At 40.6% G+C, this 23,464-nt stretch overlaps 3 protein-coding genes across 7 annotated transcripts; 2 read left to right on the plus strand and 1 right to left on the minus strand.

The window, feature by feature from the left end:
* Positions 1-2,769: 2,769 nt before the first annotated feature.
* Positions 2,770-9,146, minus strand: prpf18 (PRP18 pre-mRNA processing factor 18 homolog (yeast)). Of its 2 annotated transcripts, XM_035156414.2 has the most exons (11): positions 8,963-9,146; positions 7,789-7,866; positions 7,525-7,551; positions 6,362-6,466; positions 6,150-6,263; positions 5,840-5,986; positions 4,848-4,916; positions 4,441-4,581; positions 4,286-4,357; positions 4,040-4,195; positions 2,770-3,566 (listed from the first exon to the last, which is right to left on the minus strand). In XM_035156414.2, the coding sequence occupies exons 1-11, from the start codon at positions 9,026-9,028 to the stop codon at positions 3,486-3,488; spliced, it is 1,056 nt and encodes a 351-aa protein (XP_035012305.1). In that variant the 5' UTR covers positions 9,029-9,146; the 3' UTR covers positions 2,770-3,485. The 2 variants fall into 2 exon arrangements, with proteins under 2 accessions (XP_035012305.1, XP_035012306.1); XM_035156415.2 differs by lacking the exon at positions 7,525-7,551.
* Positions 9,147-10,834: 1,688 nt separating this feature from the next.
* On the plus strand, positions 10,835-16,501 carry bend7 (BEN domain containing 7). 2 transcript variants are annotated; one of them, XM_035156410.2, is made up of 10 exons: positions 10,835-11,142; positions 12,141-12,218; positions 12,300-12,662; positions 12,937-13,053; positions 13,124-13,476; positions 14,095-14,202; positions 14,370-14,487; positions 14,596-14,709; positions 14,907-14,948; positions 15,724-16,501. In XM_035156410.2, the coding sequence occupies exons 1-10, from the start codon at positions 11,079-11,081 to the stop codon at positions 15,780-15,782; spliced, it is 1,416 nt and encodes a 471-aa protein (XP_035012301.2). In that variant the 5' UTR covers positions 10,835-11,078; the 3' UTR covers positions 15,783-16,501. The 2 variants fall into 2 exon arrangements, with proteins under 2 accessions (XP_035012301.2, XP_047195905.1); XM_047339949.1 differs by having other exon boundaries at positions 12,303-12,662.
* A 465-nt stretch (positions 16,502-16,966) lies between these two features.
* On the plus strand, positions 16,967-23,305 carry sephs1 (selenophosphate synthetase 1). 3 transcript variants are annotated; one of them, XM_035156411.2, is made up of 10 exons: positions 16,967-17,273; positions 19,127-19,249; positions 19,356-19,452; positions 19,716-19,819; positions 19,936-20,043; positions 20,170-20,324; positions 20,433-20,523; positions 20,633-20,732; positions 21,347-21,559; positions 22,019-23,305. In XM_035156411.2, exons 2-10 carry the CDS (start codon positions 19,154-19,156, stop codon positions 22,231-22,233), a joined length of 1,179 nt encoding a protein of 392 aa, XP_035012302.1. In that variant the 5' UTR covers positions 16,967-17,273; positions 19,127-19,153; the 3' UTR covers positions 22,234-23,305. The 3 variants fall into 3 exon arrangements, with proteins under 3 accessions (XP_035012302.1, XP_035012304.1, XP_035012303.1); XM_035156413.2 differs by lacking the exon at positions 16,967-17,273 and adding an exon at positions 17,319-17,823; XM_035156412.2 differs by lacking the exon at positions 16,967-17,273 and adding an exon at positions 18,022-18,301.
* The last annotated feature ends 159 nt before the right edge of the window (positions 23,306-23,464 follow it).

Below are 23,464 nucleotides of genomic sequence, written 5' to 3' on the forward strand. Positions count from 1 at the left end.
TTCTTTCCTTTGAAAGAAAAGGGAGCAGTGACCGTGTGGTCACTTCACCATGGTGATGGCTCCTCAGAGGACAAGGCCAGTTTGTATGAAAATATGTATTTCTGTGCTGCTATTTTTTACAGTGCTGCTGCCTTATTACTACTGAAGGACCTCACTATACCTCTGGATGGTTTGGGCTCATTTACATAAAGTTAACAAAGAAATAACAAATAAAGGAGCAGACAAAATTAATTGATTTTTTTTACATATGGATATTATTTGGTGTCATGTTCTCTCATAGAAATTATAGACATTCCCCATCACTCCTCTCCTAAAAACCTCAATGCCATCCCATCCATTAAATGATTTTGCATTTTAATTATAGTGCTGACCTTTGAGCCCCATTAGAGCCCAATAAAAAAGTAAATTTCCCAGGTGGTGATGTCATCAGTTTATCTAAATGACTCTTCGCATGAGGTTTGTCTTCACAGGAGACAGAGGTTCATACAGGTTATTCATCACTGCATCTGACTATTAAAAAGAAAAGTGCATGAATCCATATATCAATTTAAATTGCCAAGGATTTGGAGAAAGTGAAGAGAGCATATACACACACATAGAAAGAGAGAGAGAGAAAAGAGAGAGAGAGGTGGTCATATTGGTTTGATACATTATGCTTTCCACCTTGGTTTCCACCTCTGCTCAGGTGCCTAGCAACGATGATACTGCTCAGACAGTCCAGGTGAAAGGAGAAATGAAGCTCTAATTACAGCAAAGACCTGCGAGCTGGCCGGCAACCACAGACGAGGCCTTTTCATGGAAAAGAATGGAGAGGAAACAAAGCCAGGAGCTGAAATATTCCAATGATCACTTTGTGGAACTAAACTGTCATCTTCATGCTGAAAGCACGGTTTGGTCAAAATAGAGTCCACTTCCATTTGTTTTGCATGTATGATACATCTGTATCCAGCTTAAATAATGGATGGATACCTAGAATACTTCCTGACATAATGCCCGGTGAGATAATACAGCAGAAAACAATTGCACATCTGAGCAACACTTCTGCTTTGATTTCTACATCAGCGTGTTAATTTATGCAGTTACAAAGGGGCTATGGAGATAATCCATCCACGCAGCCTCAGGATTTGAATGTGTTAATGACACTGAGCGGAACCCTCACACGTCCCGCTCTGACACAATCCTACGCCCGAACAAAAGGAGCATAGAGAGCGGGTCTTTATCAGCTTGCTCACATCTTACAGCTCAGTAACGGGGCTGTGCATAGGTCTGAGGTCATTAGAGAGGAAAAAAACATTAGGCCTCCACACAATGAACACAAACCCTCATTGTTGTCAGGGAGTTCATGCGGCTTTGAACTAGTATATCCATGTACTACAGGGAAGGGGGTCACTCGCCGGGAGAGTTTACAGATTTAGTTTGCAGTCTGTACACCCTCTCTGTGTGTTTGAACAAGCTGAGGTGAAATGAAGAGGACACTCAAGGGACGGAGATGGCGACTTAGCATGTGTGAGTGCATCTTGTTTACAGATTGAAGAGAGGGCAGAGAGGGCAGAGTGTCACAGAAGCACAGCAGCTAGTCTGATACAAGGTGCATCAGCGTTAGGAGCTAAACGTTTTGGAGGGATCACTCTGATATGTGCTTGAGCACTGCGATTGGTTTCTCGTTCCCTGTGTTGAGGTCGTTTCATTCATTCATTCAATCATTTATACAGTTCCTCTTCCACTGCTCTACTATGCACCGGAGTAACTGTTACGATCTCCAAATTAATCTTGTGGTTTCATAATGATTTTTCCCAGATGTCCAACTCAAATAAACATCCTCTCTGTTGGACATACCACAGCTCTGGGAGAGAACTGAACTCAACGACCCCCCAGGTGTGATAACACACAAGGAAGTCTCCTGTTCATTTTGAATGAACTGCAAATACTTTGGATGATCATTTCAAGGCCTCGGGCAGAGCAGACGTCACAGCTAACACTAACACAACAGATTAGACTGGACAACAGCCAAAATATTTGGTGCACTTCATCTCAAGGGCAGACAGAGAAATGCCTCCGTGGCTGGACAAATGAAACGACTTCTCATCGGGCCATTCTGTTGCTCTTGAGTTCCAGTGTTTATCTGTTGCTGTTTTCTTGCACTGTGTGTTAGATGCGGGTGGTGAAAGTGGAAAATCCTACACTGGTTCATGGTGTTTGCTCTGCCAGCCGTCATCCTGTCCAGCTGAGTCTCGAGTAGTGACGTGTTCAGAGCCCACAGACTGAAACTGCAGTGACGTGGGTTCAGGCAGCCGAGAACACACTATGACCAGATCACATCACCATGGTTACTCAGTGTAATAAGGTCAGTGTGTGACACTGGATGTTGCCATCTTAGCACCCTACTGGAAGGTTTCCACCAATAATCAGTGGCTGCAAATCTAGTTTATTTCCCAATAGCTGCCCAGTAGAGCACATAATAGCACAATGATTCCTTAATTGCGTATTTTGATCTGACAAGTGCGTTCTTAATGAATTCTTAAGTCTCATAGTGGGCAATCAAAATTTTAACTGAAGCATGTCTTGGCACATTTGCTGAGGAGAGACCTTAATTACAAACTGTGTTCCTATCGACACATTTTCAAGAAAACTGTGGTGTTTAAAACGGAGCCATTCAGCAGCCCAGCTGCAGAGGACAAGAGAGCCAAGATTGATAATAAAGAAACAAAGTTTATATTGAAAGGGAAAATTAACTTCTCACACTGCATTCAAATTAGTCAGGACTGTTGCTGGTATTTGACAAGACTTTATTTTCTCACAGAGATTGTATAGACACACATGGATAGGTTTCATTATCAGCTGAAAACATGACAACTCAAACACGCACATAGAATTGACTGCAGTGGAGATAGCATGACAACTAAGTGTTAAGAACTGTACTATCTCAGGTGTTATAAAACTTGCACTACAGGAGCTACCCTGGCAAATGACACTTCACTTTTACAACATCATGAAAACAAACCTTTGAAAAATCTGTAGTAAAAGTATTATCATGTTAAAGCCGAAAGCAAGAGCAGTAAATAAAATTAACCCCTTTACATTTTAATAGTTCTTCAGAAATGGTTCCGGCTCCTCAGACATAAACATACATGTTCCCAGGAGGACTGATGACTTCATTGGCATGACATGTACACCAGCTTTTCCAGTAGTTCACGAGGACAAATCTAAATAGAGTCCAGGGGTGTTAAATCTTTTCCATGTAATCTGACAAGTTCTTCAAGTGAACTACTGGAAAAGGAGTCTGAATCTTTATGACTGTATATTACAGTTCTATTTAAATTACACACTTTTCCTGTGAAATGCATATGCACTTGAAAGCCTCTGATATACAAGGTTCTGCCTCAACAACACTTCAATCAGGCCAGAACCCCTAACTGAGCTGCAGTGAAAAATTACCACTTCGGACAGTGATACAATAGACCTGTTACAGACGTGCTTCGTACAAGTTAAAGAGCATTGTACTCTACACACTTTGATGGAACAGTGGTGAAGTGTTTCTGGCAGATGGTCATCAGCCTCTTCAGTCCCTGTAGTGAGAAAAATAAAAACAAGGTGAGAAAGCTCAACTTTGACTAAAATGAGCAAAACATTGTAAATTATCCAAAATGTAGCAGAATTCGTGCTATAGACGGGAACAGGATGAGGTAGTTACGCTATAAATTCATCAAATATTGGTAAATTTTTGTTCGCAGAGGTGGAAACTTTTTCAACATAAATTAAATTAATTCACAGGCAACATATCAGGCTTAGTTTTAGACCTTAATTCCACATTTATTATTATATAAATATGTGGACATATACTGTAACTTTGAAGCATGACTACATGATGTCTATTGATCATCACTACATGTCAGTATGAGGATCTTGTCATGTTTATTAGTTTGTATTTGATTTAATAAGGTTGATGAGAGTCAATATCCTGAAAAAGTTATCATATAGAAATAATCCCACTTAATCAGGATTTTGATGCCATTTGTAGTAATGGATGTCAGAGTCTCACCTGAATGTATTTTCTTTGCGTCTCATCGTTGAGAACGTGCGCCACGTGCTTGGAGAAAATCTTTTCTCGTCCAGTACGGGCGTGGATACCCACCATGGTCACACCAATAGGCCAGGGCGCATTTCCGATGGCCATCTGCAGATAGGCATCATTTGCCTTGAGAAAAAAAAGATGCAAACTGATTATAACACGGGGAAGTCGATTTTTGATAATTAAGAGACGACCGTGATCAAATACTCAACACACCTTGACGTATTCTCGCTCCAACATGAATTTAATGATGTCTGTGATTGACTCTTTGATGTCAGCGGGTAAATTCTAAAAGAGAAAGAGAAATTAGAATCATTCAAGACTCTAACATGAAAACTCACATCTTGCTTTAGTCTGCTCAAACACTATACCTTCTTCCTGAGTTTCCTGAAGAGAGGCTTGAGATAAGACTCCGTCTGTGAGTGGGTTGCACTGGCCAGCTTGCCCTGAACACTGCGCTTCACGTGGTCTTCTCGTTTGTTCAGATCCTTGGCCCAAACTCCAAGAAGAAACTGGAACACAGGAAAAAAAAATCTGTCTTTAAGGAAAAATATTACCAAAAATCGTAACAGTGACGACCACTTGATTTTGACAGACTCTGTAACATATTGTACATCACAAAAAATGTCCCATCATGAAATTAATTCAATGGTCAAATATTTCTTAATAAACAAAAATAAGAAAAACAATAATATAACTAAATGAAAAACAACATGAATTTCAATTATCCAACAGCTCCTTCTAGATCAAAGGCAGAGCATGAGGTTTTTGGTCTTACCCTCAAAAACTTGTCAATAAGTTCCTGGTCTCCAAGATCGTCTCCGGTTCCCAGAGTCTTACCAAGAGCCTGGAGGAGATTTTCAATATTAGAGAGCAAAATAAACCATAACCTTGATTTACAAACAGATAATGTAAAAATACCTGTTGGTATTCTAACATCAGTTGGGTAATTTAAATAATCACATACAATAGAATTAGTCTTTATGGATTTTATCTGTACAATACAAACAGGTATTCCACAAGCTTAGCAAAACCCAGCAAACACTGTCCAGTGACATGTGAAAGCTGCTCTTGTTCAGGTTCATAAATCTGCTCACACATGTACAACAAGCTTGACAAGTGTCTGTATTTTGAGGGAACCAGTCTTTATCCAGCTGCTGCTCGAATTTCACGAGATAGAGCTGCGGTTGTCGGCTGCACAAGTCATCAAAGCGCTGCAGCTCAATGACCTCGAGCTGCTGGGAGGCTACGCTAGCATTACGATGTTTCACTTTCCCCCCCATTCAGTGCAAGTTATTCACTGATGAATTATGCTTGGTAATGTCAAGAAATGCCAATTGCCTGTTTCATTTTTGATTTATGAAAAGTGTTATTTCACCTGCATTTATTCCACCCATACGACAGTTTGTAGTCACCCATCAAGTAGGATCTACAAGGTGCATGTCTACAAACTGTAGAATAGTGCTGCCATCATGAGGTGAAAATAAAAAACGCAAAGTGATCGTTCTGGATTAATCAATATAGAGTAGCAGGCCACGTATTGTAAACTTTGAGAGATTAAACAGATCATTTAAAATGAGGTCACGGTTGGCCCGTGGGCTGGACTATGGACACACCGGCTGTAAAGGGATTTTGTACCTCAGTGAGAGTTTATTTAAAAGTACAAAAGTATTTATTACTCAAATTACTCATAGCTTGAACTGACTTTAACTAAACTATTTAACGACAGGAGACCCATTCCTCCACGTGACAGTTAACTGCTCAACGTACCTCCAGTTCTTCTATAGTGGTGTTTTCCTCATGTACTTTCAGGTCATGCTGTGTGTCCACTTCTCCTGCCTCTGTCCCTCCAACAACCTCATTCAGGTACTGCAGGTCGATCTTGTCCATGGCTGCTTTCAAATCGTTCCTCAAGCCCTGAACATAAAGAAAGCAGCAAATACAAGGAGCAAAGGAGCGTTGATCAGCAAAATTCCGGAGAGCTTATAGAATGGTAGTGTATGTAATTTTCCAAAGTAGAGGTGAATTCAGTGTGAATTTCTGTCCGGACCCTCACACTGGTTTCCAACCATATTCGTACCTTGTTCACTTCTGGGGTCAGAATCTCAATCTTCCTGAGTCTCTGGAAGGCATCGTAGTCAGACTCTGCAAACATTCGAATTGGTTCACCTCTTTCTCTGAGCCGGCGAATTACCTACATAAACACAGCAAAAGACATATTCAATAATACATAATGTGACGTGGAATGAAAAATGCTCAGAGGTAAGTGTTGCATTATACATATTTACTCACCTCCTGTCGTGACAGTGTCATCGGCAGCTTCTCTTCTGTTAGCTCCATTTCTAAAACTGGGGTTGCTGGGCTGGATGGCTCATCTTCCTCCTTATCCTTATCAATCTTCAGGGAAACATGGAGAAACAGATATACTGATGTTATTGGAGGGATGTAGACATAATATCAAAAGATGTTTTCATTCTGCTCCAATGCAAAAGAAAGAAATACAACTCAGATATGTAAAAGCAACTGCCATGTCTTCATGAAACAATACTTAACTGTACATACATGTAGTTCTTCAATGAAGACAAGACTGAATAATTCACCAATCAAAGCAAGCATGTTGAATATCATATAAACCTCATAACATCCATTTAGAGGAATTTGAATGCTGGTGTACCACCCAAAGCCAAAATACAGGCAAAAAGTTATTTTTTTGCAACAAAGAAACTCAAAGTATACTATTAGGTCATGCGATTTTAGGCACATGCATCCTGACACTCTTAGATTGTGGCTTAAGCAACACAATCTAAAAGAACCCACAGAAACTGACGACAACACGCCTTCCAAAGTAACAATGGCCCTGGCTCCAATAAACACAGCATACTGCATGAGCGTAGCTTAATAAGTTAGACATCTTAGGTCTTGCACAAAATGGAACAGAAATGCAGTTTTCAATAGAGCGACTGTTACAATGCAATGCAGACTAGTTAAACAAAACCAAGGAAAACTCAAAGTTGGCCGAAATATTAAAGCTACTGAAGCTGCTGTCACAGATTATGTGCAAAAAAAGAGACACAGGTTGACAACAGAAATATATTTTTTAATATCCATTCAAAATCCCATGCTGAAATCCACACCGTAGCTGTGTCCCACTCTGGCTTTGTGGCTTCCTTTCTTTGTTGCCTTGCTATGAGTAGTAACGTATATGCTGACTCTGATAACAATTACACATATGATTAAATCATTTTTTGGGGGATTTAAATACATTTTCAAAATTACCAGTTTAACAAGCCCAGCCAGCAGACATCAGAATTTGTTTTATTTCTGGAGGCTCACTGGCTTCAGTAAATGATCTAACAAAAAGGATGCCATGGAAGCAGAAGCTTTTGGGACACAGTGTGTTCTCACTGTACGTTGTCATGCATCCTGTTTGCTCATTTCACTGTGCATTCCCATACCTGGCTCTCGGGAGTCTCTCTCTGAACCTACAGATGCAGGCAGCAGAGGCAGGTTGGGAAAAAACAGCACAATAAACACAGATACAAACACTAATGTTCACCTGAGCAGCAGTGCCTGACTTTATTTCATTTACGAACGGTTTATTCAGAGTATTAGACTGACTAAATATGATATAATAACTGAACTGAAGGACTAAAGGCATTGAAGTGATTTATGCATCTATGTGTGACAGTGAGAGTAGACAGACAGTGACGGGTATCAACCTTATATCCACATCTTTTGAAGTAATCTTCTTGTTCCTTCCGAGCAAGATCCGACCTCTTGAAGTACCTTTTGGAGTCCTGGGGACAGAGGGACAGTTAGTTAGATTTTTTCAGGGCATTGTATATATATACTGTGACAAGGACAAAACAGTGAACCACTGTACAATGACCTGGTTTTCTGAATTAATCGGTCATAAAATATAATCCAAGTCAGAAGTGCAGACAAATACAATGTTAAAAATCTAATAATGCACAAAACACACCGATTTATTTAATACATGCCTTAAACAGGCACGTGGGTGTTAAAAAATATAGGAACCCTTAAAATAACTGGCCAAACCCTGGCAGAGACATCCTAAAATAAATGTTTACTATAGTTGAGGATAAGACCTGCACAACATTCCTCAAAAGAGCTGCTTCACTTCAGCCATATTCTTATGATGTCTTGTTGACAGGCATTTCTACTGAGTGAAGGTCTGGACTCTGGCAGCCTGTCCTTGTGTCAGGTCACTCTACAGCACATGGGGTCAAATCCCTGCTACATCACTGACAGCCACACTATATCATTCTGTAACATAACCTTGATCTGAAGTCTCCTTTGAGGCAGAGCAGATAACTCAAACTGATACACGAGTGTTTATAAAAATAATTCTAACCTTCACCTCCTCTCTTGTTTCACTGCCTGGACTCTAAGTTTGCAAACTCCAGACTCCAATAAACTTTTGAGTGGGATTCACAAGCTTAATCCAAATCTACATTGCGATTAATTGAATGATCTATTCAATAAGGACAAGAGCAACGCATGGATTTGTGTGTTGTTAGTTAAAATAATTTGTTCATAAATGTAATTAAGTGAAGATATAACTATATTGTTACATAAATGTGTATAATCCCAAAGGCCTCGTAGTAGTTTTACTCCCATTTACCCTGAAGTTGACGTTAAAGATGATCAACCAACACGGTGAGAATCTACTAACATTCGTGCTACGCATGTTGTTTTATTTTAGTGAATTAAAAACATTTACTTCATCTTGTATCGATCGCGAGGTTCAGTAAAGTTCGTCTCTGTAGAAAAAAACTGAAATTCGAGTTTCCTGAGCAAAGTTAGTGCTTCTCAACATTAGCAACGAGGCTAACAGGCTAACAAACACAAAGGGGTGAATCAGCGACTCACGTCAACGAGCTGGTTTTCTTCGAGGAGTTTCCTCTTCCTTGCGATTTCAGCTTTCAGTATATCCATGTCTGAACTGTGATGTCGGTCGTTACTTCTCTATTTCCACAAAGAACCGCTGGAACAAACAGTAGCTGCGGTGCTAGCGACGACACATTTACACCGGAAGTACACCTCAAACCCCCTGAATGCTGCATTTCAGTATAAGAGTCGCCCGGTGGTTCCGTTTTATTCATTATGTTTCAAAATAAAAATAAACACAAACATTAACAAATAATAAATAAAATGTTACTACGTGTAATCTTATTTTATTAGAGACTTCACAGAAATTACATTAGAGCTCATAATATTAAAACCAAGCACTCCTCTTTAAGGATAACATCAAACATGCTGTTATTATTTTGATTATAAGTGAAGTGGAAAAAATATTTAATACAAATATTAACTAATTTAACTTTCTAATTAATACACCACATGTTATGATTAACTCACAAAAGTGTGTTTTTTTTAAGTTGAATATTTCTGTGTTGGGTTTTCAGCAAACAACCCATTTTCTTATTTACATTTACAACAACTATTTACATGTGATTACATTATTTAAACACACTGATAACGGGGGCTCATTGAATGTAGGTGCCCTCTATGCTGAGGACCTGAATCTGCTCAGATTGAACTGTGTGTGTGTGTGTGTGTGTGTGTGTGTGTGTGTGTGTGTGTGTGTGTGTGTGTGTGTGTGTGTGTGTGTGTGTGTGTGTGTGTGTGTGAGACATACTATTAATTTGAGAGCCCAGATTTTTCACGTTTCACTTTTGTGTTACACCATTTGTGTAGCCAAACCAACCCTAACCCAATTCAGAGCTCCATCTGAAAGCAGACAGGTTTTATCTAACAGGTGATCACAGTGGTAGAAAATGGTTTTTTTTTTTTTTTGTTGCAAAAAACCCATTAACAATCATTTGCATCTTAACACGAAAGATAATGAATTTAGATTATGCCCCCCTAAAGTGACATTTTTTAATATAGGCTGTGAACAACTGCAGATGAATTATACTTCATGCACGGACCGCTTTTTCAGAATTAAGAAAATTTAAGGAAAAGTGACACCAGTTAGTTCACTGGTCAGCACTTGTTTCTCACTGGGACCTGTACTACTTCCTGTTTTCTACTCTATACAGTTGCCTGAGGTGAGGTCATGACTGGAGAGAGAACAGTTTTGCCCTTTGATAAGAAGATGGATTGATTCCATCTGACTCCTGCCTGCTATGAGAGGACTTTTTTTTATTCTAACAAATGGAACAAGAAAATGCTGGACAACCAACTCATCATATCTTTTTAAAAGAGCCTTTTTATTAATTCACAATATCTGATTCATCATCTTTTTTTATTTTATTGTTCTGGGCTTTAGTCCTTTTATTCCCCATTGTTCCTTATCTATTGTTATAGTTTTTACTGTTGGGAGGTTTATTCCATTATTATTATTATTATTATTAGTAGTAGTAGTAGTATTGGTATTAGTATTAGTAATAGTATTAGTATTAGTATTAGTAGTATTAGTATTAGTAGTATTAGTATTAGTATTATATCCAGTGTACTTCAGTCAGACATTAAATCTGTAAACATGAGATCCTTTAGTCATTTTACATTTTATTCTGACAAAAATACACTAATAACAGCATTCATGATAATAAATAGAGAATCTATATAAAAGAAAAGTTTGTGTGAGTGTGTTTGGTCTCGTTGCTGCTGGGTTCACATGTCTGGACTCCACAGTGTCTGACTCGACCTTTCATACGACAACGTTACCATCAGGTGGCGCAAAGGGATATGTGACGATTTTTTAATATTAAAGTCATTAATTTATTTACATGGCGCAAGGGAGGAACCAGCATCACGCCGGAGACGGGAGCAGATCTTACTCAGCAGCGGTTATCAGATGAATGGAACCACACAGCACGGTGTAAATGTGCGGATGACAGCGTCTGTGTAGCTCAGCCTGAGGAGGAATAGAAGTGATCAATAAGGCAGACGGACACTGACTGTGTCCTGCTCACTGTATCTGAATCCTGCTCCCTGATTTTTCCCCCCACTGCGCTACTTCACTGAACAAATCCTTCTGAAGATGGAGTTTGGGGAGAGGAAGAGGAGAAGGAAGTCTCGGAGCTTCAAACTGGTCACGGATGAAGGTAGGCTGCTGGATGAATGGATGCAGGACCGTGCGGAGACGCGCGTCTGTGTCTGGGTGTTTGTCTGGCGCCGTGTGCCATGCAGAGGCGACACTGTAAACAAAAGCCACGGCCACGACAATGCCCACAGCCTGCATCGATTTTAAACAAGCAGCGAACGATTCACATCTTACACTTAAAACAATATCCGACTCATCATAGCTCCTGACAATAAGATTTAATTAAGGAGACGAACAGTGCAACATATGAAAACATGTTGCGCATGCATTCTGGGCATGCAACATGCAGCCTTTGATTGTTCACTTTCTGCTGAAGCTGTGAGCTGCAGGCCACCTCTCTGACTACACTTCTTCATACCACCTCTCTGACTACACTTCTTCATACCACCTACAGGTGGTGGTTTCTGCATGGGATGGGAGGGGGGGTCTGCCTCGGTTGACATCACAGTCCCTGCCAGTCTGCACAACCCTCATCATAAACATGCAAAACAAAAGGCCAACATGCACCATTCTTGCAATCATCAAATCAAATACGTTTAAGCTTTTATCTCATTATTGTTATAGATAGATAGATGGATAGATGGATAGATGGATAGATGGATAGATGCATAGATGGATAGATGCATAGATGGATGGATAGATGGATAGATAGATAGATAGATAGATAGATAGATAGATAGATAGATAGATAGATAGATAGATAGATAGATAGATAGATAGATAGGTAGATAGATAGATAGATAGATAGGTAGATTTGATTTAAAGAGCAGCACAAAACTATTAATAAATACACAAAATATGAAAAAGGCTATGCAGTTCTTAATTATTGCACCAAAGGACATTGAATTGTTGCACACAAGAGTAAAAGGGGTTGAGGCAGTTGGATTCGTTGAGGTATGTAATGTCCTGAGTGATGGTCTAACAGTGGCTGTTGCGAAACCGTGCCTTGTAAGTGGAATATTGCATTTTCTTGACAAAACCTTGCTGTTTTAAATGCAGATGATGACCCGTCATGTGTGATGAATCCCAGCTATACGGATCCCAATGTGGAGCCTAAGGTTGCTGCTGTGCCTGAAGGTATGTGTCACTGCAAGTATTCATCTTTTGATATAACATAATGGATCTCACTATTTTGACTGACACTCTTCTCTCTCAAAGTAGTTTGGCTGGGGGATGAGGGCCTGGAGATCAAGAGGCAAATCACAGGAATGATGCGGCTCCTGAGTGATAAGAGCAGCAGGGCCTATCACCGTATGGGAGCAGAGCAGGACAGCTCAGCGAAGGAGCCCCCGGAGGCAGGCTGTCGGGCCTGGCTACATCCGCCTGCATCTTTGCCTCTTGTATCAGACGACCACCAGAGCAACAGCTGGAGCTCTGCAGCGGACATGGGGCCTGCAACGACTTCAACCATATCTACTTCAATCCCCAACGGTCCAGGCTGTGCCCAGTACAGCACCCGCTCCAAGGCCCTGAGGATCCTCAACCACACAAAGGATGTCATCAAAGTGAATGAGGATAACGGTAGAGTACCCGAGCATGTGTGAAGAGGAGATGAAAAAAAATGTAATGAAACAGAAAAGAGATCCTCTCTGGTGTTGAAGTGTTTTGTTGTGTGCATTTGAGTGTGAAGCAGACACTTAGAAGTGTTCTTGGCAAATGGATCGAAAAAGAGATGCACATACACAGTGTACACGCTGTCTTCAGAGATATGGCATTAAAGCACATTGTGCCTGAAGAAATACACACACTTCAGAGAACAATCACTAACCCACACACACTGCTGACTTTCCAGCAGATGTGGTACCACCTGCTGTGTCAGAGGCCCCCTGCTGCATGTGTAACTGTAAGGGAACCTTGCAGGCCATTCTGCAGGAGCTGCGTGCCATGAGGAGGCTGATGCAGGCACAAAAAGGTCAGTGGTTAAACACAAATACTCACACACGGTGGGAGAGAGGATGTAGTGTGTGTCTGTCTTTTTGTAGCGTCGCTGGAAAGGCAGGAACAGACAGCATCACCATGCCAACCTCGTCTCGGTCCAGGACCCGCTCCTCGTCGTAGGCCGCGCAAGAGGAGGCCGATCTATAAAGTGGCACCGCTGAGTGTGTCTAGTACAAGGAGAGCTGCTCTTAGCCCTCTGGAGGCCTCGCCACTTATAGCTGCACCTGCAGAATCTGGAAAGAGGCAGGAATCAGAGAACCAGCAGGACTCATCCGCAGCCAACAGACATCCAGTCTCCTCTGAGGTCTCTGTGCTGCCACCTCAGAACAATCCAGTGGCTTTTAACAACTCACAGAGTCCTCTCCTGAACCAGTTCAGGGAACCTCAGTCATTAGAGGTAAACTGCATGTTAGTGTAAATGAATGTGTATAAGCTGTGCAGTTTCTGTGATTAGCTTGTAGCTGTGATTTATACTTGAGTGGGTGTATTACACTATTTCCCACTGAAACAGTACTTATGCATTTGAAGTTAATCTGTGATTCTCAATAAGGTTTTAAATGAATGTGTTTCCTTTATTAAACTTACAAAATATACTGATTACTTTTTTCAACCCAGTCTCAAACATATATCTCAAACCCCATAAAAATTACACATGGTTAATGTTCTTCCAAGTTTGTATGAAGATACAGAAATAGGAAATAGTGTATTCTGTTATAGAAAATCTCTCTTTATCATGTTTGACTTTATTTAAGCCATTTAAAATCATTAAACTTAAATGTATATATCAGAAGCCATTATCAAGTTTATGGTTTTGTTCCAGAACCTTTGTGATCTCTTGGACTTGGAATATACAGCATTATGACTTATTAGGGCTCTTATTATGATAGTGGTTTCTGTTGGACAGTGTGTTTTCTTTTTCTCTCTAAAAACAGAAATGAATCGAGCTGTGTTCATTTATCATCTCTCCCATGATGTGTTTTCACCTCATACTGTGTATTGTTTGATTCCTTTTCAGTCTGAGGTGCGTCTTGCCAAGGATTACGATGTGTTTATCTCAAAGGCTCAGCTGGACTCCATCCTCGTCAACTACACACGCTCTGGGAGCCTGCTGTTTCGGAAACTGGTGTGTTTCTACAACATTACACATCCAACTCTTTAGTCTTTTAATTAAAACCACTGGATATTTCTTTTTTTAACAATCATTTGTAATTGTTTCTTATTCACTTTAATAATAACTTAAGTTAACTAAAGGCTCAGCAATGTTTTACCATCGTGCGATTACATGTTTAGGTGTGTGCCTTCTTTGATGATACTACCCTGGCCAACTCCCTGCCAAATGGTAAAAGAAAGAGAGGACTCAATGACAATCGTAAGGGCTTGGACCACAACATTGTAGGTGCCATTAAAGGTAGGCAAGAGAAAAGTACAGAAGGATTTAAGCATTGTCTTTGTAGCAGTGTACAACAATCATGACACAGCAAGGAAACGTTAATAAAGTCGTGTAAACTGTGTTCAGTCTTTACAGAGAAATACTGCACCGAACACCGAATAGAGAAGTTGCCCGGGCCTCGGGACTGGGTTCAGATCCTTCAAGATCAGATCAAACTCGCCAGGAGGAGGCTGAAAAGAGGTACTGCCTGCTATGCTTTTCTTGTAATACTTTATTTTCATATTTTGTCTGGCATCATATCTCTACTGTTTTAATCTTATATTATCACGCAAACGGTTTTGTGAGCATGACTAAAGCAAATAGTTATCTTTAAGTAATACGTTTACTGTGTTCTGTGAATGTGTCAGGTAAGTCGTCATGTTCCTTTGACTCCTCAGATGCTGCAGAGGCAGAAGAAGTCTTAAATGGACCTTCTACAAGTATGAGACACACACACAGGGACTCATTTATTTACTTGTATACATTTATCTTTCCTTGCCTGCACCAATAGTCTATATATACAGATGGATGATGCATCTCCACTTTCTCCCCCTCACCACAAATAAAAATAAAATATTCCAGATATGAAAGCCACCATCTTGTGATCGGGGTATGGAGCTCAAACAAAACCAAACATAGTGGAAATATGAACACAAGCAAACATCAGTGTGATTAGAACTTGTGACAGCAACTATATTTGGTCCATGTCCCATCCTGTAACATGGAGGAGGTGGGGTTTATGACCTATATTGCAGTCAGTCACCAGATAGACATGTCGACTTCCCTTTTGTGGAGCTGAAAAGCTATGGTCTCCACCTTTCCCCTCACTTTAGTACTTCATCTTACTCCATCTTTCCATCAGGCCCCCTTTGAGCCCACAATATCTTTACCTCTCCCCACTTTGCCATGACAACACACACAAACTGATGTTGCTGGCCTGCTTATTGGCTCATATGTCTTTGTCACGCGTCTCTGTGACATTTGACATGCTCACGCAGCTTCTCAAAATGTCAGCTAATTATCTTCACACCATGCACCATATCCCTTCTTTTACCTCTCTATTGCACTATTCATGTCAGAAAAGCCCTTCTCAGTTTTCCTTTCAAAAAGGCAATGAGACCTGTAATAAAACACCAGATGTGTTGCCTATACACTGTCACACAAACACATTGAGGCTGTTCTGGTATTTAATTTTAATATTGTGTTCCTTTACAGGCTATGACTACAGCAAACCTGCAAGTGTGAAGGGGACAGTGGTGAACATGACAGGTTGATGTGAGGGCTGCAGAAGATTTCCTGATTGTCATCATTACTTCTCTAACTTGATTCATTCATCCTATTCTGATATTTCTTTTGCAGTTGTTAACTGCTGTGTTTTGGATGTAGAGGGGAAAACAGGACCAAGTGTAGAGGAAGTCCCTCCCTCTCACACACACACACACACTTGTGGTCCTTCAGACTTTTTATTTGACATGTAGTAAACCACTTGGATCTGGGATTCTAAACCAGCAGATGATACAGTGGTAGAAGAAATGTCAGGTTATTGTCATGTTCAGAAGTAACTTACTGTTTACATTATGGGCGACAGCTATAAAAGCCCACTCGCCTGGATATCATACGATATTTAGGCTACTAAGAGTCAAAAGCCTGAAATGGGACAAAGTACTGCAACAGTACAGCATTCATATATTTTGCACAAATTACGTTTTATGGGATGTTGCCCATTGTGGATTATGCCTTTAAAGTGACATGTACTTCAATGGGTGTAATGTGCAGTGCAGCGTCAGCCTTAATTTCAAACATTACATTGAAAAGTAAATATTTGATGTGAGCTGAAAATAAAAAAATACGTAACTCTATACAATAATGTTTCTTTTGACTTGTTGTTGTCAATCTTGTGATGGAAATACTGTATTTTCCCCCTTGCAAATGAAAATGCAGTGCACATTAAATTTAATGGTTGTTTCCATCAATAAATATTGTTTCTTCACAACTGTTTTTCTGTTGTTTTTATAACACCTGAAAGTATAATTGATTCCTTCCTGCAGAGGTTTGACTAATAATAAGGAAATTGAGTTTATAGTAACAAAAATAAAATAAAACAGTGTGAACATATTTATTGCGATGGGGTGATTAAAATATATGCTCATAAGAACCAGAATCAAGTTTTATTGCCAAGCAGGTTTACACATACAAGGGATTTGCTGTGGTGTATTTGTGCAAGTATAAATATAAAAAATATATAAATAGGAAACAAAGATTAAATATAAAAAATACGATGAGCACCAGGGGAGAGATTGTGCAAAGTGCAAGTGTAAGATTATGGATCACAGAATACATGTATATATTTGAACCAGGCAGGGCTGTCGTGTGTTCGCTCAGATCATAGATTTGGAGGGAAAACAGTAAATTAAAGGTACACTCCATTGTAGAGATTTTGTTGCCAGACTCCACAGCTCGTTAAAGGGGATGTCGAAGCAGCCACAGCTCAGGCAGAGGACCCTTTGAGAGCTCGTCACTTTCCTCTTTGTATTAGCCACCAAATATCGTTTTCGTGAAGGTTAAGGAGCACTCGATAACTAATTCATCTGAAGCTCGGTTGATGTTCGTGATAGTTCTCATTTTTTACCGTCCGGTCCTGACTTTGAGGGCGAATATGTCTGAATTCTCGTCAGGCTTTCTCTGAAGACGCCCGTTTCTGGCCGCAGTGCATTGTGGTCCCGTCCCCGCTCTTCTGTCGGGGATCCACCGCTAACGTGAAGCTGGTAAGGATAAACTGGTCCGAGCAATTAAAGGGGAAATGTAGAAAGAATATAACTCCGCTTTGGCCCTAATATCGTGTTTAGGGCTCCTGTAAACACGTGTACTGCACCACACCAGCACAGACTCCACACACGTGGCGTGTTTACTCCGGTTTCATTGCTTTTAACGCTGATGTTGCACCACCTCGCATGGCGACGGGCAGGAAGGGGTTAATTTTTTCCGCCGCCGACATTTTTGCTCGGTGCACTACGGCAACTTTCTAAACTTACATTGTGCAACGAGCCGGCGCAGTTTCTCCCGAGCTGGCGCCGCGTTCGTGCTGCAGCGTGTTGTTGTTGTTGTTGTTGTTTGGATGAGGCGCAGATCCGCAGCTCGGGCGCTCCCCGCTCTTTTGTTGCTCAGAGCTGCCGATGCCCATCACACCGTGCATGGATCGGCGTTTGCTAGCAAGAGCTAGCATCCGAGCGAAAACGGCATTTTCCAGCAAAACAAACACAACATGAGACACGCGGATGTGCCCGTCAGACTCAAAGTGTCACAGCTGAGCGCAACGTGGGTTCTATTGACACTCGTGACTTGTTGTTTGCGGTAATATTGTCAGAAACAGAGGGTTGAATGAAGTTGGCAGCGTTTGGCGTCTTGAACACTCCCACAGTTTACTGACCGAGCCCACTTTGTGCAACCTGCAGCCGTTCAAACCTCAAGGAAATGGTTCGAATGGCTCCTCTTGTCAGGTGTTTCCCGCCGGGAAGTTACTGCGCTTCATTCAGTTCTCCTCAGTGAAACCATGAGAATGAGTTGATCAACACGCTGCAGCTCATTGTGATGGTGGATGTTGTCAGTGGAGAGTGAGTGTGGTGCAGGGAGCTGTTGAATTCAAACAGTGTCCAAGGCGGTGCTTTGCAGTTTGTGTCAGAATCTGTTTACCACATGCAAATAAACATTTACCTGCAGGTCATACAAAAGATACACGAGACACACAATGAAAAGAAGCAGCGGTTAAAAGACGTATAAAGTGCCTATGTTCATAGTAAGTGCTTGTGGGTTTGTGTGCAACTATGCTACTGTGAGTGCACTCATCATTTCACTGCCAGGGCACAGAGGTACTCATTGTGCTCTTTATTAAAAGTTCATTATATTTAAGTTTTCTTTACCTGCCACTAGTTTAACACAGTCCAACACACTAAACCAGAGATACACTCCTCACCTGAGAATTGTTCATCACTTGTTAGAGAGATGGTTTATAAATATATTGGTCATTAAAAGCTGTTAGATCTTAAAGGTTAAATTAATTATTGAATTATATTGTTTTTAAACTGTTTGTTAAAGTCTTTCTCTTTTTCCAACCTCTTCTTTGGGAGGATTTGTAAATTGAATATTTCAAGATTTCAGTCAGACAAATCATTCAACATTTAAAGCTATCACCAAGGGCATTTGAGATGTATCTGGAATTGTATTATAACATTTACAGTGTATAATGAATTGCCAAAATCTGTAGCTAAAGTGATGATGAAAACAATTGTGAATTGCAGATATAAGCAAATAAAACAAAATATTAATATCAACAGAACTGAAATGAATCCCTTCTTTGTGTAGCTTAAAGGCAGGATGCATTGCAGGGCTGCAGCTTCAGATTGTACAGATCATTTGTGCTCGTGTGTGATTCACTTGAAATGAGGCACAAAAGAGAATATTTATGAATAAACCCAGATGGCACTGCAGTGTGATGAATCAGCTGTTTTTATTATTTGATTTTAAGTCTGTGCATTTAACAAAACTTTCTACCCGAGACATCCAGACCGTGTTTTCAATCACAAGTATATTTTTTTCTGTCCCGTCATTAACATGGTCCTAGTGGTGAGGACCCAGAGTTTCTACAGACATGTCTGTGCGGGAGTCCTTCAACCCCGAAAGCTACGAGCTGGACAAGAACTTCAGACTCACACGCTTTGCTGAGCTCAAGGGCACAGGCTGCAAGGTTGGTTCTCATCAAAATCTCTCTTATATGAAATTCCACTTGATTAAGGAATATATATATTTAAAAAATAATATGTTGTTAATAATTGGTTATTTTCTGGTCACAGGTGCCCCAAGATGTGTTACAGAAGCTGCTAGAAACCCTACAGGAGAACCACTATCAGGAGGATGAACAGTTCCTGGGGGCAGTTATGCCCCGATTAGGTAATAATGATCTTCATATTGCGATAATGATGATAAACACCCTAAATGTTTATTAGTAGTAATGTTTAACAAAAAGATACAGGCTTGTATGAATAGTAGAAAGAAGTGCGTTAGTATAAAATGTAATTTCTGTATTAAATACAACCTGACCCTTAGTTCTGAAATTGAAAGACAAACTAAAATAAAAGCAATTTGATGGCATCATTAAATTCTATATTAAAGCCAAGCTGTTGAATTCTGCCCTGTTTTCTTTTTCTGTGAAGGCATAGGCATGGACACCTGTGTGATACCCCTCAGACATGGAGGCCTTTCTCTGGTCCAGACGACAGATTACATCTACCCCATTGTGGATGACCCGTACATGATGGTATGGAAGTCTCTCTTTTTACTGAGTGCTCTAAAGTGGTCTTATTGATTATATATACATGGGACAAATAAAATGGTGACACTAATATAATTAGCTTTAATTTTCCTGTCTTGTAGGGACGAATTGCTTGTGCCAATGTTCTAAGTGACCTGTACGCCATGGGAGTGACAGAGTGTGACAACATGTTGATGCTTTTAGGAGTCAGCAACAAAATGTCAGAGAAGGTAAGTGTCACGTCAGCCGATGCAGTCACTTTAGAATTGAGTGCAAATATCTGCAACAGCTGTGTTAATTGTTTAAAAAAATATATATTTATTTTGCCGCTCTGACTCTTTTCTTTCTCTTTACAGGAGAGAGACAAAGTCATGCCCCTGATCATTCAGGGATTCAAGGATGCGTCAGAGGAGGCAGGCACGTCTGTAACAGGAGGACAAACGGTGCTCAACCCCTGGGTGGTGATGGGAGGAGTCGCGACAACAGTCTGCCAGCCCAACGAATTTATCATGTAGGAGTCTTTTCTTACTCGAGCTGTTTGAGTTACTCACAGCTGCTTCAGGATAATGTACAAATGTATTGTGATACAACTAATCACACCTTGTTGGACATTTCTTAGGCCAGACAACGCAGTCCCAGGAGACGTGCTGGTGTTGACGAAGCCACTTGGAACGCAAGTTGCCGTTGCAGTACATCAGTGGTTAGATATCGTAAGTCTGCCTGTTCACTCATGAATAATGATGTTGTGACACTTCTTGTTGTTTAGGATAGACACTAATTCCATGTATATGTTTTTTCTTTTTCTTTCAAATCACTCAGCCTGAGAAGTGGAACAAAATAAAGCTGGTGGTAACTCAGGAAGATGTAGAACTGGCTTATCATGAAGCCATGATGAACATGGCTCGGCTCAACAGGACAGGTAAATGATGAATTTGTCCTCAATATTGATTTGCAGTGATTACAGTGTTTTTGAACTTTTGGTTGTCATTATTTTTAAATCAAACAACCAGTTTAAAGTTGAGCATAATTACATCAGCAATTGGGCAAAAAAGCTTAGAATTTCATAAACGGCAGCAGCCTCTGCTGCAGCTCAGCTGAATTGCACACTTTGTTGCTTAGTATCTTCCAGCAAAGGCTTTCCACAAGGACATGAAGTAGTGAGTCAGTGGGGGGAAAAGTACCCACCGACATGGGTATATAAGTCCTCTCTTGAATACAACCTTACTTCAAATAAAAAGTCTGTTACCTTCTGCAGTTGAGGTAAATAAAGGAGGAAGTTCAAAATAAATTAAACTTTAAAGTTCAGTCAACAAATTTCGCCAACAATAAGCTATTAGCTTTTGTGATTGTCAACACAGACTGAATATTCTGTATTTATTTACCCTACTGAATAATCTTCAACTAGGAAAACACAGCTGTCTGTCTGTCTGTCTGTCTGTCTGTCTGTTTGGCCGTCTGTCCATCCGTCCGTCTGTCTTTTTCCAGGTGTCCTTCTAAGTCTCTCTCTCTCTTTCTCTCTGTCTCCCCATGTAGCGGCGGGTCTCATGCACACCTTCAATGCCCACGCAGCCACCGACATCACAGGGTTTGGCATCCTTGGCCACGCCCAGACGTTGGCACGACAACAGCGAAGTGAAGTGTCGTTTGTCATCCACAACCTCCCAGTGCTCGCCAAGATGGCTGCTGTGTCCAAGGCCTGTGGGAACATGTTTGGTCTCATGCATGGCACCTGCCCTGAAACATCAGGTATGTGTGTATTCATGGTTATTTCCTCCTAATTTAATCATTTAACTTTTTGTCTCTTATTATCTACAAAGTGTTTTTTTGGGGGGGAGATGACAAAAAACATAACACGGGTAAATATTAATAAAATGCTGTTTAACTCCAAAGTTTCAGTCACAGTTTGCCTTTAATTTTCTCCCAGAGGGAAACTCTAAGACCCTGAGTCTGTCCGTGTATTATAGATTGTTACGATGAATGAAATCTGAAATTTGAATCAGTATTTTATATGCACCTAAAGAAGGGAAGCCAGTTTACTAAGAAAATGGGCCCTGAGGGACACCAAAGGAAAGAAAAGGATACATCTCTAAAGAGACTAAATAGTCAGAGAGATGATGAGAACACGTATATATCTTTAGCATCATTACGCCATCAGAATCATTATTTAAAACCCTTTTCACTGACAAGTCTCCCTTTCTTTTACAGGGGGCCTGTTAATCTGTTTGCCGCGGGAGCAGGCCGCTCGCTTCTGTGCCGAGATCAAATCACCAAAATACGGAGAGGGCCACCAAGCGTGGATCATCGGGATTGTAGAGAAAGGAAACCGCACTGCTCGCATCATTGACAAACCTCGGATCATAGAGGTGGCACCACAGGCCGCCACGCAGAATGTCAACCCAACTCCCGGTGCAACCTCTTAATCCTCCTCTGCTGAGTCATAGACCGGAACCCAACAGCTCTGTTGAGTGATTTTAGACACATAAACTTCAAAACCATCCTAGAGTGTTGAAATATATACACAAAATAGTACGTACACAGAAAAGACTGGGTTGGCGTGTATCTACGTGGAAAAACTGCACCACACAGTGGCCCTGGGGAGCATGTCACCACCCTATGGACTCAACCTGAAGTTATACCCATTATGAAACATTGGTAAGAAATAGAGCGTACTTAAAATCCATATGCCTTTTGTGTCTGTTGTATTCTGTTTCGTTAAATGTGCTTGAGTGGCAGGCAGCTTCTGGTAAGAGAGTGATGAAGACGATAATCTGATAATGTTGGTTCATTTTGAATCTTAGGAAGTCTGGAGCCCGTTGCCTCTTTTTAAAAATTGCTCTCATCAAGCGACATCAAGGTGATGTGTTGGTGTTTTTGTTTGTCCATTCACTTTGTACAGTTAAAAAAGCCTAGTTTTAGTTCATTGCTGTAACTGATGCCTTGAAAGAGTGTGACCAGAATGGTTTGTTTTTTATTACTTTGACTTTTTGTATTGTCCCCACATAAACTAATAAATATTCAAATAGACGATGTTTTGTTCTCGCTGTTTGGGAGCGGCAGTTATGTGAATAAACAAAATCCAATGTGACATTATCTACTTACTTACATAGAGCTGCAGATAGAATTTTTTTTAACATGAACGGCAGATGGTGCTCCCCCAAGTCTTAGATGAGTCCTGGTTTTAAGTCAAAGCTGCGACAAAATCTGCAAAACCCTCAGGAGATGAACCTTCTACCGTCTGCATTCCTGATATCCGATTAAAAATTGTGCAACTGTTATAAAGGAAAAGAGTTTGTCAGACAACATGTGCTCTAATCTGTGAATCTGTTGCCTTGGTTCAGGATCCGTTGTATTTAATTTAGCACTCACCTGAAACAGAACTTTGTTTTGTTCATCCTAATTGCTGGGATGAACCTCTGTAAATGTTCATGTGGATATCATAAACAAGGTATAACCTCCACCCCAGCTCTAATAATAAACTTCTCTTATAACATAGTGCTTTCCTGTGTCAGTCTTTGATTACCTCCGCCAAAGAGTTTGTGTTGTTTGTTTGTTTGTTAGCAGCATAACACAAAAACTACAGGACCGATTTCCAGGAAACTTGGTGAAAGGATGTGGTGCAGGTCAGGGAAGGACCTACTTTATTTTGGTGTG

The sequence above is a fragment of the Hippoglossus stenolepis genome, chromosome 5 (genome assembly GCF_022539355.2).
Source record: "Hippoglossus stenolepis isolate QCI-W04-F060 chromosome 5, HSTE1.2, whole genome shotgun sequence".
Taxonomy (NCBI): Eukaryota; Metazoa; Chordata; class Actinopteri; order Pleuronectiformes; family Pleuronectidae; genus Hippoglossus; species Hippoglossus stenolepis.